This window comes from Mastigoproctus giganteus, chromosome 3 (genome assembly GCF_048544385.1).
Source record: "Mastigoproctus giganteus isolate SK-2022 chromosome 3, ASM4854438v1, whole genome shotgun sequence".
Lineage (NCBI taxonomy): Eukaryota > Metazoa > Arthropoda > Arachnida > Uropygi > Thelyphonidae > Mastigoproctus > Mastigoproctus giganteus.
Genome location: NC_143577.1, coordinates 224,201,459 through 224,218,689, shown reverse-complemented (window position 1 = coordinate 224,218,689; position 17,231 = coordinate 224,201,459). Strand labels below are relative to the sequence as shown.

At 35.6% G+C, this 17,231-nt stretch overlaps 1 protein-coding gene across 2 annotated transcripts in view; it reads right to left on the bottom strand.

The window, feature by feature from the left end:
* The window catches only part of mahj (LisH and WD40 domain-containing protein mahjong), a 305,108-nt gene that overhangs the window by 157,410 nt on the left and 130,467 nt on the right, over nucleotides 1–17,231 (bottom strand). For both annotated transcript variants that reach the window (XM_090369657.1, XM_090369658.1), the window contains exon 15: nucleotides 9,178–9,344. In XM_090369657.1, coding sequence (XP_090225783.1) covers nucleotides 9,178–9,344 — 167 coding nt within the window. The remainder of the gene's footprint in view (nucleotides 1–9,177; nucleotides 9,345–17,231) is intronic.

Genomic DNA, 17,231 nt, shown 5'->3' with positions numbered 1-17,231 from the left:
ACAATATACAAAACAGGCACCAAACTGGGAACCAAGATTTTTAGGAAAAATACACACACAGGTAAATATCTACACTTTGAATCACACCACCCACTTACCCCACTTAGTACAAAAAAAGCCATTCTTTATAACCAAATTCATAACGCTATAAAATACAGTTCTTCACAAGATGACTTATCAGTTGAATTACAATATCTTACAAAAAAGTTCATGTCCAGGAAATATCCGTTCCAATTAATCCAACACATAATTTCCGTTGCTAAGAATAACACCAACAGTTTATCCAAACACAACACAAAAGGGAGAACACGCATCAATCTCCCTTATCACAGTAGTCTCGCTAGACAGTTCCATCAAGTGTTCGCAGGTACTGACATCACACTTATATTTTTTTTATACAACAAATTAGGGTCACTATTTAATACATACAAAGAAACATATAAATACCCAATAAATGATATGAATAATATTGTATATTTAATTAAATGTCACCAAAATTGCAATGCCTGCTACATCGGAAGCACCACCACCAAACACGGTTCAACAAAAACTTCTAGCACACGGGCTTATTACCATTATAACAGCTTTAAAACAGGGCAATACAGTACAGGGCAACTTACACTACACATACATTCCCACAACCACACTCCTTTAGTTAATTCTGCCATTACCATCATAAAATTAAGATCTAGTTAAAAAAATTTTCAATACGAAACCCTTATTATAGAATGGTGCCGCCATCACACCAAACTAAATGTCATAAATGAAAAACTACCCTCCAACCTCTCTCCGGTCTGGAATCTCATGCACTTAAGATTCCCGCATGTCAAAAAGAGCATCACGGGAGCACAGACGTCTTTAAAACACGCATTCTCTTCTCACTTTAGTATTGCCAACTGATGACGTTAAAAAACGAAAGTCAGTCGTTTATGACTTTTGGCTTCACCGGTTTCATATTTTAGAGTTTTTAATTAATTCTTCAATGACAACCAGGGATGAAGTTGTGCACTTCTACTTCCTTGAGCATATTTTAATTCCTTATCCTTACCAATTAACTTATTTTTAAATTCTAAATTACTTAAAACTGCTTAAGCCTCAAAATCATTCTTCCATCCTACTTCATGTTCGTTTTTTTTTTTTTTTGTTTTTTTGTTTTTTTTTTTAGGAGCATTAGCAACTAAGGCCATATTGCTCGAGGAATATGCGGTGGTCATTCCCTGACCTTTCCGCATCCTCCATATTTTGTGGTGATGGGCTCGAACCCCGGTCTAATCAAGAAGCATGTGCTACACACTGCTGCTCCTTCCCACCTGGCTGTGGAGGCACCCCTACTTCATGTAACAGCAGCAGATTATCTAAGGTGAGTACCATTTATTAAGCTTTGCTATTCAAACTTGAGTCTTTGATGTAGCTTCATCGATATCAATAATAAATACACAAAACAACAATGAGCCAAGCACCAAACCCTGGGGAACTCCATTAATAATATTAGTCCACAAAGAGCAGTGTACACTGATTACCACTCTGTCTTCTCCCACTCAACTATCCCTTTATCCATAACAGTAACTTGCACCTTAATGCCACACTTCTCCAATTTGAACAGCAGTCTACTATGTCTAACAGTATCAAATGCTTTCTTTAAATCCAAGTATATGATATCCAAATTATTGTTTGCATCCAGTTTCTTTGTGACCACATCACAGTATCCAATCAAATTAGTCAGACAAGATTTCTCCTTAACAAACCCATGCTGTGTCTTAACTGCAGTCTTGTGTAGTTGATACTGCATTGCTTCTTTAACCAGTCACTTCATTATTTTTCTCAGAACAGAAGTTAAACTAACAGGTCTTTAATTACTAGTGATCTCCCGTTGTGAATTAGGGACACATTTGCACATCTCCAGTCCATGGGGACCTCCCGAGTCCAAGCTCTCATAATTATGTAAGGGTTTGCTTTCTTCCTTTGCTACCTCCTTCAATTTAACTGGATAGATCCCATCCAACCCATGTGCCCTCATGTTTAACTTCAACAATTTCTTCTCCACTTTGCTCGCAGATATTACAAAACAATTTAGCTCCCTGCTAGAGTTTGATAAACTTCTGGCCTCCACTTCCTTACAGAATTCCTCATGTATGAATGTAAATGCAAAATACTCAATCAGATTATCAGCTATCTGAGAAGGATCATCAACAGTCGAACCGTTGATAGCAATTCAAGCAATCTGATTCATCCCCTTCCTTCTACAGTTTATATAAGTAAAGAAATCTTTGCTGTTTTTCTTTGAATCATTTGCCAAAGCTTTCTCATAATCTGCCTTCGCCTGCCTAATCTTCTTCTTGACTTGATTATAGTCTATCTTATATCTAGAATAGGCATCTGTGTCACCTGATAATTTATATGCATCCCATGCATTTTTCTTCTCTGCCAGGAGTCTCTTTAGTTCATCTGACATCCATTTAGGATGTCAGATGAACATCCTAAATGGATGTCAAGATGAACTACTTAAGCCTTGAACAATATTTCTTAGTTGGTATGAAAAGCCTAGTAGCTTCCAAGATTAATTCCTTGAATGCCTCCCATTTAGAATTTGCTGTTGGTAACATCAGCAGTTGGTCCCACTCTTTAGAATTTAAAAAAGAGATCGTTGTAGTTACCTTTACAAAAACAAAAACTCTTTCCTTTACTGCTGATGGTAGATTCATCTTTAAGCAAATTCCACATCAGTACACTGTGATCACTGCCCCCTAGTGGTTCCTTTATTTGCAGATTCTTAACAGGAATAATCACTACTGATAATCAGATCAAGAGTATTACTCCCTCTGGTGTGTCTCGAACATGCTGCTGTAGAAAACAGTCATCCAATAAATCCAAAAAATTTTTGTTAGTGTGTGCAAGTGACTAACCCACAAGTTCCATTCAGTATCTCAAAAGTTAAGCTCTTGACTATAATACATTCTGATTTTCTGGCCTACTCTATTTCTCTATATGAAAAAAAGCAATAACGTCAATATGCACGGGGCACATGCAACTTCACTTTTTAATTTAAACAAGTTAGATAATGTATGCATTGTATTACAATTCGATTATCAAATAACATATCAGGGTTTAAAAACATCTTTGCTTACTCAAGAAGTTTTAACCAATTTCTGTAGCAGGTGTTTTTGGGAAGGGGGGGATAATATGGATTAACCTATCCACATGGAATTTGATAGAAAGGTCACTGAAAATATTCAAAATTTTTCTGAAATGATTGCAACTGCTTTTTCAGACATAACAGCATCTTTTGTGTGAGGGAGGAAATTGTGGGGGGGGGAGGTATGGAATCAAGCTTTGTCTTAAAAGCTCTCTTTATTGAGGCGCTTCCGTAGCCAGGTGGGAAGGAGCAGCAGTGCGTAGCACAGGCTTCTTGATTAGACCGGGGTTCGAGCCCGTCACCACCAAATACGGAGGATGCGGAAAGGTCAGGGAATGACCACCGTATATCCCCAAGCAATATGGCCTTAGTTGCTAATGCTCCAAACAAAACCACATTCACTCTCTTTATTCAGAACAATCTATCAAATAATAATAACAAGAATAATAAATATCAATTTATTCCCAACTAGTGGTTATCCCTGAGACAGTCAGATGAATACAAGGGTATGCATTGATTTAATAAAGGTATATGAGAATAGTACAAGGTATATTTGTACTATTATAGTCATACAGTAAAAACTGGAGAAAATGAAATGACTAATTTACATGTAAATTTATAGAACTCATGATAAATAATTATTCTAACAGGTTTTTTGCTTTTAAAGTTAAAATTCAAACTTAAAGGAACACTTGAGTTGCATTAAAAAAGTTCAGGGCTCAGCTCATTTCTGAAGATCTAAGGGAAGCTTGGAGCTGACAGTACAACTAAACAATAATCTAAAAGAAAGGTCTTTCATCATATCTATTCATCACTGCTTGATAAAAACTGTTTAAAGAACAAGTAGAATCCTTCACAAGAAATATTATTGGAAGAATAAGTTAAGAATAACTGAGCAAGGAATCAGATGTGAATAGCTGCCTTTGCTTCAGTATCCACTATATGAGTAGTATTTCTTCAAATTTTGCCAATTATAGATTGTATCATGTTCAGTTATTCAGTGCATTATTGTTAATTTATCATTTTGTTAATAATAAGGCCTGATTATATCAAATATGTAATTATTTTGTCATGAATTGTCACAACATTACCAATGTTGTTAAGCCTAATTCAATGTAGAAAGAAAGAAAGAATTCCATTTCATTCAAGTATATATGAATGGACTTTTTTATATGTGCATGCAATATTGCACTTGACTATTTGGCTATGCTGGGCCTAAACTTGACAAGTGTTTATTCATATATTCATCAGTCATAATAGGATAGATACTTGGTCTCATAACAGATGTATCGTACTGCATTTAATCTAATATTATGACATATTATTACAAAAACTGTCTCCTGGAGCTATGGTCTAACAGGTCATACAGTAAAAAGGTTTAATGATCAAATATTGTTGCAGAAAGCAATATTTGATCATTAAAAGACCTTGAGGCAGAGAATTAGGTCATAGGACTCATCAAACTCAAATGTCAAAATCATGGAATGAAAGAATCACTTTGACTGTCAGCAGACAAACAGCTGAGAAAGCCTCCTTAAGACCTATTTCGGTTAGAATAATGTGAAACCAGCAAACTTCAGCTGACTGCTGTGATGTTATTATTATTTGGTTTTTTTTAAGGAGCTCCAGGGATATGCGGTGGTCATTTCCTGACCTTTCCGCATCCTCTGTATTTGATAGGCATGGGCTCGAACCACGGTCTAATCAAGAAAAGTGTGCTATGCACTGCTGCTCCTGCCCACCTGGCTATGGAGGCGCCTGCTGCTGATGTCCATACTTGCAATAGTTGCTTATGAAAGGTGGACATTGCAGCCAGAAGTTTCATGTTCATCAAGTTGTTTCTTCATGCAATTCAATCCATTTAGTTTTATTTCTGCAAAATGCGCACGCACACACACACACACACACACACACACACACACACACACACACACACAGACACACACACACACACACACACAGCATTCATAACAAAATTCTTTTGCTCATCAACCTCATACAATGCCTAAAAGTTATATAGCCAAAGTTGAAACTTGGCCCACTCCGGAGAATGAGCTCATCTCCTCAATTTTTTTTTAAATGTGGTTTCATGCAGTCATGATTGTAAAAAGAAGTTAGTGTATGTTTATACCTAATCACCGTGTTCAACAATCATTTTCAGCTCAATCTAATTTATTCAAATCCACTGCAACCATTGGTAGTAATTACTGCCCCCCCACCTCATCAATTACATATGACAATATTGGTTCCTCAACCTCATGATATTCTTATGTGTGCAGGTGATTTCAATTTAGCAGTTAACTCACAACTCTCAATTTTACTGGTGTTTTTTTTTTTTTTTTTTTTTTTTAGAGAAATTTCTATTCTTGGTTGTAGTAAACTTCTACCTCCTTCTAAGGTCTGAACCTTGTCTTGTATTCCAATACCTTGAATTCTGTTACCTCAGATATTTCTTTCTTTTGATCCTAATCATGAACCTTAATTATGTTTTTTTTATTGCTGCTACCTGAACTCAACTTGTTTCTGATGTTCATCAACCTACTACTCCTTCCTACTCACAGAAAAGTCTGGTAATGTCACCTGAATTTTTATTAAAAAGGATTTAAGTCAATTTTTTTTATTCCCACCTTTTCTCTAAATCTACCCATTTAAAAATTATTCTTGTGAAAGCATGGTTTTAATTTGATTAGCTTACATTCAATTTTCAATGTCTGAGACTAGTCTTATTTCCTATTGTAGTAAGCCATGATGGAGCCGTGAGTTAATAATTTTGTTCTGATGTAAGAACACAATCAACCTAAACAGGTTTACACTAGTACGCAGCATCAACAAAGCTCAAGATTGTGTGTGTAAAAATCCCCCCCCCCCCCAATAAATCCATGGCCTAATCTGAGTCTTTTGGTCTGCTTTTTTCTTGTCTGAAAATGCCACCTCGGTTCATTCAAATATTCATGTATCATCCAATAAACTTAAACAGCTTATAAATTCCATTTAACTTCTCTGCTCTCTGTTCAGATAGTATTTCCTGATTGTCTGTTTGTAGACAGAGTTTCTTCATTGTCATCATTGTATTTTATTTATACAACCAGTCCAGTCTCTGGCTTCAGCTTTTGTCCTCCACGGTCTGAAAAGAAAGACACCAGGTTATTCCACTCTCTAGTCTTCAACTAATCTTTCTCTCTTATTATCATCCTACCTCTTTCTGTCCTTGCTACTCAGGATCTCTGACAAAGTCCAACTCACATGTTTGGTTCAGTCATATTTTCTCTTAGACCCCTATCTATGCACTATGGAATTCCTTCTCATGCCACAGAAGACTGTCTGATTCAAATTGTTTTCTCTGCTTGTCAAGTTTGACAAAATACTCTTCGTTGTCTTTTTTTAAACATATCCACCAATGTTGTTATCAGTTTCACTCTGATGCACTTACTTGAACTTTTTTTTATTCCCCTTTTTACCTGCTGACTGGTTACTTATTTTCTCTGTGCACTCTTCATCTATGAAGAGTGCACAGAGAAAATAAGTATATATGTGCACTCTTCATAGATGAAGAGTGCACAAAGAAAGTGTATATGCTTATATATATAAGTGTCACCAATGAAAGTAAAATAAAATAAAATAAAATAAAATAAAAGTAAAAATAAATATAGATGGAGAAGTTATTAAACACAAAATGCCGAGCCTAGTTGAAGAAAAAAGAGAAAAAGAATGTTAAGAACCTATATAAAAAAATTAAGTAGAATTAAATCTGAATTAATGCCGAATTAACAGGCCAATCATATGTACAAAAGCTGAAAGAAAAAGAGGGGAGGGTAATAGAAATAAAAATTATAAAATAAAAATAAAAATTATAAAATAAAAATTAAAGAATTAAAAATAAAAATAAAAATTGATACATAGATCAGGTATTTCATCAGGGGGCTACACCTGATCATGTACCAAACACTGTTTCTATGCAAACTCATGCTGATGGAGACACTATAGAAATGAAATGGATATAAAAAATGAAATGGATATAAAAATTATTAAAAAAAATTTTTTTTTTTAATTTTTTAAATCTCCAGAAACATGAGTGAGATAGCCCCATGGGGCTACCTCACTCATCAATCTATGCACTATGGAATTCCTTCTCCAGAAACATGAGTGCAAATCTCCAGAAACATGAGTGAGGTAGCCCCATGGGGCTACCTCACTCATGTTTCTGGAGATTTAAAAAATTTTTAAAAAAAATTTTTTATATCCATTTCATTTTTTATATCCATTTCATTTCTATAGCGTCTCCATCAGCATGAGTTTGCATAGAAACACAGTGTTTAGTACATGATCAGGTGTAGCCCCCTGATGAAATACCTGATCTATGTACCAATTTTTATTTTTAATTCTTTAATTTTTATTTTATAATTTTTATTTCTATTACCCTCCCCTCTTTTTCTTTCAGCTTTTGTACATATGATTGGCCTGTTAATTCGGCATTAATTCAGATTTAATTCTACTTAATTTTTTTTTTTTTTTTATATAGGTTCTTAACATTCTTTTTCTCTTTTTATTTCAACTAGGCTCGGCATTTTGTGTTTAATAACTTCTCCATCTATATTTATTTTTACTTTTATTTTATTTTATTTTACTTTCATTGGTGACACTTATTTATATACATGTATCCTGTTTTGCTACTTTGTGCATTCAGGTACATGTACTGTTTTTCCTTGTTTTTTCCCTTTTTTTTTTTTTTTTCCTTCCACTTCTTCTTTTTCATATTTCATGCTTATATATATATATATATATATATATGTTATATATATCTATACTTATACTTTTTGTGGCAATAGAGAATTTTATATGCATGGAAATACATGAGTTCATAAAGAACATTACTTATTAATTATAAATGACAATCAACAGATATTAAATATTGATGTATTTACATCTGTCTGCTAATTGGCTGCCTCTTTTGGGAAAATTGCATCAATTATTTTGGCCATAGTGTAATTCATACTGGCCTTTACTGTGTTTTTATTGTCTGTACATTCCCAGGTCAATCTGCACATGTTCAGATTGCAAAACTTAGAATAACTCTCATCTGCTAACTACAGCTTGATTGGACATGCCTTTAAAAATTTCTCCTATCCTCAACAGGATTTGAGCCCAGACCTTTCTAAATGAGACAGCTGCATTTAACCATAAAAAGGCCTTGAGGTAGAGAACTGAGTCACAGAAGGGCTCATCAAAATCAAATGTCAATCACAGAATGAAAGATTCTGTGATTGACATTTGATTATAGCATATAGCAATTCCAGAAAAGCTGCAATTGCTATATGTGATAATGACATACCATAAAACAGCCAAAATGTTTTATCATAAGCATGTTTGAACGGCAAAGATTTTCTCAACTTTCATGTTTTCAGAGAAATATTTCTCTCATTTGTCTAGCAGAAAATGAGAAGCAAATTCTAACATGTAAGGATCAGAAATCTCCACATTATAGACCAAAAGTGAATGTGTAATATGGTCTATTTCATGACTAGGTGATTGGGCCACTTTCTTTATAGGCCAGACTACAATTTCTTCCATATTCTGGAAGAGTTTATGTATCCACAGTTTAAAGAAGCATAGTACTTTATTTTTCAAAAAGGTTAGCCACAATCAATACTGCAGTTTAAGTACATTCTGCACTTCACCACCACCACTTCCCAATTATGGATTATATATGGTGGTCCAATTCACTGACCATCATGTTCACTGGACATTTACACTTCATTCTGTAAGATATAATGTAAAGAAGGGTCAATTCAGAGAAAATTTATTTTTGTGCAGTAAAAATACTGGGAATCTGCTAAATGATCTTCAGAGCTATGATATGATATATTCTGGAAAACATTAAGGCCTGAAACATTTAAATGATTCCATAATATTTTCATTGTCCAAATACAAGGGAAGATTGTCAGCAATTTTTTTTTTCATAAAAATATGTATTAAAACCAGTTCACTTTTCTCTCTCTTTCTTTCTTCTTTTTTATTTATTTATTTATTTTTAATATGGCAGTTACCTCCCAGAGTAATTCCATTCAAGAGACATTGCTACTAATTGGAGAAGAAGAGAAATTCCTCCAAGTCGAAGAAGCTCATCCACTGGTTCCCATCTCATGCGAAGAGGCATTAGTTCTAATAGAGTTTCTATATTTTCCTGAACAGCTTCTGCAGTGTAACGAGCTGCCTATAAAAGAAAAATTTATTAGCAATTCAATGAGAATTTAATTTTATTTTTAAAGCAAAAACATGAAATATATGACTAAAAATATTCACTATAACAAAATTGTTCTAGTTAGCTCTGTATTTTGTATTTCTTTCTTTTTCTTCTAAACAAATGCATATAAAATCTATCAAAAGTTATTATAAATGAGCCAACCTATTTAGAAAAAAAAAAAAAAAAAACAAACTGAATAAATAGACTAAACAATTCAAAAATATTATATTAAAGAGATGATTATAGAAAACAACAAACTTATTTCTTTTACAGCAACAAATGCACTTCATTTGATATGAGAAGCAGAGAGTACTGTTGGATTTTTTTGCATCTTGATAACAGATTCTCTAAGACAAATGTCAATAAGCAATTTGTAACAGCATATGTTAAGATTCAAGTTTGAAATACTGCATTAAGATTAAAAAAAAGTGGTGGTGGTGGTGCTGCTGCTGCTGGTCTTGTTGTTGCGTTTTAGATGCATGTTGTATGGACTAAAAAAAACCTCAAACGGTTCATGGGAAAAACTCCACCACCACCTGAGATTAGCTAACCATAGCTTTGATTGAAGAGGACTTTAAAAGTTTCTCCACTTGCTGATGGAAATTGAACCTAGACCTTTCCAAACAACTGAAAGACAGCAAAACCACTGATATGGTCAGGAAAATCTTACAGTTTGTTAAACACAGTATTCCTCTTGTAAAGCTAACTGTGTTAATTACTTTATAAACAAAAGTTATTCTGGCCGGTAACAAATTCTATTTTAAGAACAATTTCTGTTCAAAAAAGAATTTTTGAGTGGAAAAAAAAAATCAGAAACTGGCTTAATTGCTGTAGATAGGTCAGTAGGTATGATTCTGCATCCTCCACTGTTCAGATCTGAACAACAATGTCTCTACACACTGTTGGTCAACAGTGTGTACAGTGACAAGCTGTAACCTTATATGCAAGTTATATGCAAGTAAATAAGTTAGGTAATGTATGTAGTTGATTACATTTCAGACATGTTTGATTTTTATTTCCTAAATTAATTGAATTTTTTCTTTTTATATGATTAATAGAAATGAAAAGTAAATAATTATCTTGTTTCAATTAATTACTAATGTATAAAATAATTGCTGCCCATAACATTATGTAATATAAAATTATTAATATATGCGCAGCAAGGTGAAAACACCTTGCTGCACATACCTCACAACAACACAATATTCATTCAATATTTCATTTCCACCTGAATGTGAAAAAAAATTGAAATGCAATGAAAGGTAAGACAGCAGTAGAAATGAAAAGTAAATAATTATCTTGTTTCAATCAATTGCTAATGTATAAAATAATTGTGTCCATCTTGAGGCATATACCTCACAACAAAGTATTCACTCAATATTTCATTTTATTTCTTCCTGAATTAAAAAAAAAAAAAAAAAAAATTAAAATGCAACACATGCCTCAGACAGCAGGAGGAAGTCAGCATTTTTATAATGTACTTTACTTATTCCCTCCTGGATTTTAATAACTGAAATATAACAAATATTCCACGATTTATATATTCAATAAACTGATAACAAAATAGAGCTCTCAAAAAAGAAATGACTATGTGCACAAATACAGATCAGACATATGCTGGACAGTTCTGGGGGATTATACTGAAGACTACCGAAGAAAGGCAAGAGATCAGTATATAAACTTATTTTTTTCCTTAATTTGTTTAAACACCTTATAAATTTATTTTCTTTCTGTAATTTTATAAATTTAACTTTAAACTGTAATTTTAACTTGGGCAATTTTGCAAAGAGTTATTTATTACATTTTGAAATTTAAATTCATATCCAGCATAGAACTTGTGTGGTGTGAAGTAGCTGGATGTGAAGGTAAAATAAGAGTTGGGATATATTTTTTTTTTTTTTTTTATGAAAACCCCAAACATGAAAGGTATCAAAACCTATAGTACTTAGTACTGTGCATGGGTTGAAGGAGAAGTATGGGGGGAGGGGGGTGCCGGAAACTTTGCTCTAGAGACTAAGCATGGGTTTCACCACTTCAAGCCTCCAATAAGCAAAGTGGTGGTATTTCACCGGTTGATGAAAGTCATCTACCACCTACATATGCTACCAACCGGAAAATTATGACAAAAGTCCCTAAATGCAGATAGAATAGATGATATAAGTGTAAATGTCTTATTATGAGCAATTTCAATGTACTCTTAATATTATGATTGGGACACATGGGAGAGAAACTCATCACAGAGAACAAAATTTTTAAATCAGCTAGATCCAGATTACTGTAATTTGTACAAGCATGTTAGGAAAAGTACCAGGGCAAGCATATTCTATAACTGTTCATCACCCAAGAACCAGATGACATCATCATAGAGCTGACGGTTACATTAGTAGTAGTAGTAGTAGTAGTGGGAAATGATGCAAGAAAGCAAGCTTATATAGCATCAACTAAAAAAAAAAAAAAAAAACCACAGTTCACCCATCTGTATCCTCCAAGGATTTGTCTACTTCTTCCTTGAATTTATTCAACCCATCCAGTTCCACAACATACAAAAGCCTGTTCCAACAATCAATCACCCACTAGCTGAAGGCAAACTTCTGCACATCTATCCTGCAACCACCCTTCAACTTGAATTTATGCCCTCGCATGTGTATAGTCTCAGCAAGTGGAAGAATGCCATTAACACTCCGCTTACTCAATCCAGTCAAGGCTTTAAACACCTCAATCAGATCTCCCCACAGGTGCTTAGTCTCAAGATGCTGCAATTTGCAGAACTGAAGCTTTTCTAGGTAAAAACACCCTTTTGTTCCATTCACCAGTCTGGTTGCCCTTCTCTGCATCTGTTCCAGTAGATCTACATCCTTCTTAAAGTGAGGCCTTCAAATCTATATACAGTACTCAAGATGCAGCCTAACAATGGTCTAACAAAGCCTAACAAAGGGATAATCACTTCCTTATCCCTGGCTAACAAAGTTTCTGTATATCACTAACAAAACCCCATGAGCTGTCATGGCAGCATGTCTGCACTGCTCAGAGAATTTCATGTCTGACTGCACAATTACCTCCAGGTCTTTCTCATTCTTCATTACCTTGAGTGTAGTACCACACAGTTGATAAGTTACTCTGGGGTTACTACTACCCATATGCAGTACCTTGCATTTGTCAATGTTAAAACTTCAGCCATTTCTCAGTTGTTGTTGTTGTTGTTGATGGGGTTTTAAGTGCAATGGCTACTTAGGCCATATTGCACTTAGAAAAGTGATTCATACTGCCTGTGTTGTTTCATGTAGAGACAGTTAGAAATGGCTGTACAGACCTATTTGTTTTAAGAAGGAAAAGAATTCTGTGAGATTTGATTTTTCGCCTATGATATGGCTAAGTGACAAAGGTTCCTTTAAGCTTACCAGAGAAATGAATGATACTAATCGAGCATTATTATATAGAGTACATTCCAGAAGTATGTGTTTGACTGTGAGTGGTGTATGGCAATGGTTACACTGAGGAGGGTCATTCCCTGACAGGAGGAACAGATGAGTTAGATGAGTATGGCCTATTCTGGCTCTGGCCAGAATTACTTCTTCTTGTCTGTTTGCAATGGGGCTGGAAGCCCATAATTTTGGTACAGGTTTAATTTGGAAAAGTTTATTATGAATTTGCGCTTGCCATTGCAGAGTCCATCGACCATTACATATAGTTCGGATCTTAATTTTATAATCTATGAATGGTACTAATGAATTCGTTGGGGCTGCTCTCGATGGATGTTTGGCAGCATCATCCGCAATTTCATTTCCTGGTATTCCAGTATGGCCAGGTATCCAGCAGAAAATAATCTTTTGTTGATGCTCTCTCAGACGTATCAACTCTGTTCTAATGAGCTTTATTAGAGGGTGATTAGACGGAGAGTTGTTTTGCAAGGCTAATAAGGAACTCTGCGAGTCTGTGTATATTAAGCTCTTTTGAATTGACATATGGAAAATGTGTTCTATAGCAAGCTTTATGGCATATAATTCAGTAGTGTAACTACTGCACTCTTTTGGGAGAGATAGAGAAATGATAGTATCGGGGAGTACTACTGCTGCGCCCGTTCCACTTTCAGACTTCGATCCATCCGTATAAATTTTAATGAAGTCGGGATAACATTGAGTATGAGCTATGTGTAGCTGTTTGATATTTATATCTGATAGGGAGTGTTTACCCCATTGTTGGAAATAGTTGTCACAAGATGGCATGATAGCAGACCATGGAGGGTTGGGATCTATAGGATCTTGTAAGATTTTATTAAAGTGAATATCCCAATCTTCTGCTAGTTGTTTTAGCCTAATACCAGCAGGCCGAACTGACTGTGGTTTGTTTCTATACAAGGTCGTAAAATGTGGATTATAAAGTATTGACCAATTAGGATGGGTCATTTGGCTTTGGATCTTGGTTGCATAGTTCAGCAGCAACATCTTTCTCCTGATATTTAGGGGAGGTTCATGAGCTTCAACATACAAACTTTGCACTGGAGATGTTCTGAATGCACCTAGTGCTGTTCTGAGAGCTGAATGTTGAATAGGGTTGAGGCGAGATAAAGCACTCTCCCTAGCAGAGTCGAAGACAGGTGCACCGTAGTCCAGTCGTGATCTGATTATGGTTCTATATAAATGAAGCAGGCTGTAACGATCTGCTCCCCATGTTGTGGCTGATAAGACTCTGAGTATGTTTAGTTTTTTTTGACAAGTAGTCCGGAGATGTTCAATATGCTTTTGGAAATTTAACTTATTGTCAAAAAACAATCCTAGTAGACGAATACAATTAGTTATGGGAAGAGGATGGTTATTCAAATGCAGCTCGGGGTCCGGATGCATATTGCGTCTGGAGCAGAAGTGAATGGCAGTAGATTTCTGGCTGGACAGTCTATAACCATTTTGTGTCATCCATGTCAGGATGCGATTCATTGATATTTGAAGTTGGCGTTCAATGTAATGCATGTTTTGAGAATGACAAGAAATTGAGAGATCATCTGCGAAAAGGTATGAGTCCACAGTTTTCGGAATGAATTCAGTTATATGATTCATTCTCATTGCAAACAAGGTAGCGCTGAGAACGGACCCTTGTGGAATTCCTTCTTCTTGGATAAAGATTTTAGAGAGGGTTCCCCGATAGCGAACTTGAAAAGATCTCCGTTGAAGGAAATTTTGGATAAAATATGGTAAATTACCTCTCAGGCCAAGAGAATGTAGATCCTTTAAGATGCCAAAACGCCACGTAGTGTCAAAAGCTTTCTCAACGTCAAGACAGACCATGACGAGATGTTCCTTTTTGATGAAAGCATTTCTGATATTTGACTCGGCTTTGATCATGAGATCAAGTGAGGATCGGTTTTTCCGGAAACCGAATTGGTTGTTATTTATTAAGTTTTGAGACTCAAGGAACCAAGTGAGACGGCGATGTATCATTTTCTCGAGAGTTTTGCTGAGACAGCTGGTAAGGGATATCGGTCTGTAATTTTGAGGAGCAGAATGATCTTTACCGGGTTTTGCAATCGGTAGTACATATGAATGACTCCAGGAGCTTGGGAAGGTATGTTCAGAAAAGATTCGATTATAAAATATGAGCAGCGAAGAGAGTGATCTTTGATCTAGATTTCGGAGCATTACATAATATATCCCATCAGGGCCAGCAGCACTGTTTCTTGAGTTTGTAAGAGATTGCTGTAGCTCAAACATGGTAAATGGTTGATTATAAGATAAAGCAGAATTGTCAGTGTAATTCAGTCTGGTTTTCTCTGCAACTGTTTTGCGTTTTTGGAAAGACTGATCGTAAGCATTACAAGAAGACAACAGAGAAAATACAATTCCCAGTGCATTTGATATTTCTGTGGGATTAGAGAGTTCTTGTCCATTCCAGTTTAGTATCGGGGTGGATAGAGGTGGAAATTTATTGTTCAAACATTTTATTTTTCTCCAGATTAATCTGATGTCGGTATTTTTATTAACTGATGTGGCGAATTTAATCCACGTTTCTTTTCTTGCTTTGCGTCTGACATAGCGAGCTTTAGCTCTGAGCCGTTTATAGTTAATAAGATTGGAGGTGGTAGGATATTTGCGGAAAAGATTCCATGCTTTGTTTTTCTCTTTTTTTGCATTATTGCAATCTTCGTTCCACCAGTAATTTATTTTTCGTCTATTACTTGCTTGATATTGAGGAATTGCGACGGATGCAGCTGCCAGCATTTGATTTGTGATATGCTCAGTAACACTATTGATGGAACCGAACTGAATGATATCGTTGTCAAATGAGATGTGCGATCTATATTTTGCCCAGTCAGCCTTTGAAAATTTCCATTTAATTGGACTTTCTGTTGAAAGGGAATAGGAGGTTTGAATTTTGCAGATTAACGGAAAGTGGTCGCTGCTATAAGGATCACTTAGAGATATCCAATCTATACTTGGAAAAAGGATTGGGGAACAGATGGAAAGGTCTATGGCAGATGTTGAGCCCGTAGGTAGGTGGACATATGTAGGAGACCCAGTATTCAATAATGTTAAATTCTGCCTATCGATGAGCATTTCGATAAGCTTACCTCGTCTGTCTGAGGTGGGGGAACCCCATAACGGGTGATGTGCATTAAAGTCTCCTAGTAAACAAAACGGAGATGGTAACTGCATGACAAGATTTTCAAGTTCCTGAATAGTATATTGATGACTAGGTGGAAGATAAATGGAAACCAATGTTAGAGTAATACCATTAACAACACGCGTGGCAACGGCTTCTAAGGATGTTTGTAATGGAATACGTCTGGCGGGGATGCTTGAGTCCACGAGTATCGCTACCCCTCCATGAGGGTTATTGGAGTCAGCCCTGTCTTGTCTGAATACAGTGTAATTTTTGATTGAAACTGAGACCAGAGATGTCAAATTAGTTTCTTGTAAGCACATTGCAAGAGGTTTATAGTGATGAATTAATTCGTGTATATCATCTAAGTTACTGCGAAGACCTCTACAATTCCATTGGATAACATGTTCCATTATTTGGTTTTGTAAGAGGAAGTTGAATCTGTCTGCTTTTTATGCATGGGTTGTTTGAAACGGTCAGATTTAGATTTTTCTTTTTTGGGAAAATTAGGGCGTCCTGAATCATTTTTATCCTCCATATCTCCATCTGCATGCAATTCAAGAAAATCCTCTTGGTTTGGCATATCATCAGTATCCATGCTTGTTGGTTGTTTCACCTCCACAGGATCTGGTTTATGCAATTTTTCTGTCATTGTACTGTGGGTTACGTTTTGAGTTGGAACTGTGAGTGGCGTATTATTACTTTGGTCCACTAACTGTGATTCAGATGTAGGTTGAGTTGTTAGTACTAATCGAGCCCAGTCGGCGATCGATTTCTTGGGAGAGACTGCCACTTCTGTCTGACATGCTACTGATTTGAAACTATGGGAAGCCGAAGCATAAGTGGTTTTTGGAATACTTAATTTTACTTGTCTTCTAGCTTCTTGAAAAGATACTTTATTTTCAGTCTTGTATTTCTGTATTTGTTTTCCTAACTTCCAGAGATCGCAATCTTTGGAGTAAGCTGGGTGATTGCCCTTGCAATTGGGACATTGTGGGGTTTGAGCCTTGCATTCCGATTGAGTATGCGTTTTGCAACCGCAGTTTGGACATGTTGCATCTCCACGGCATGCTGTCTGGGAGTGGCCAAATTTCTGACATTTGTAGCATCTCAGAGGGTTTGGGATAAAGGGCCGAACACGACAGTTTAAATAGCCTGCTTTCACTGAGGATGGTAGGTTCGGTGAACTAAAGGTTAAAATTATGCTACGTGTTGGGACTAAGGTGCCGTCTTTTCGTATCATAATTCTCTTGGCCTGAGTGACAT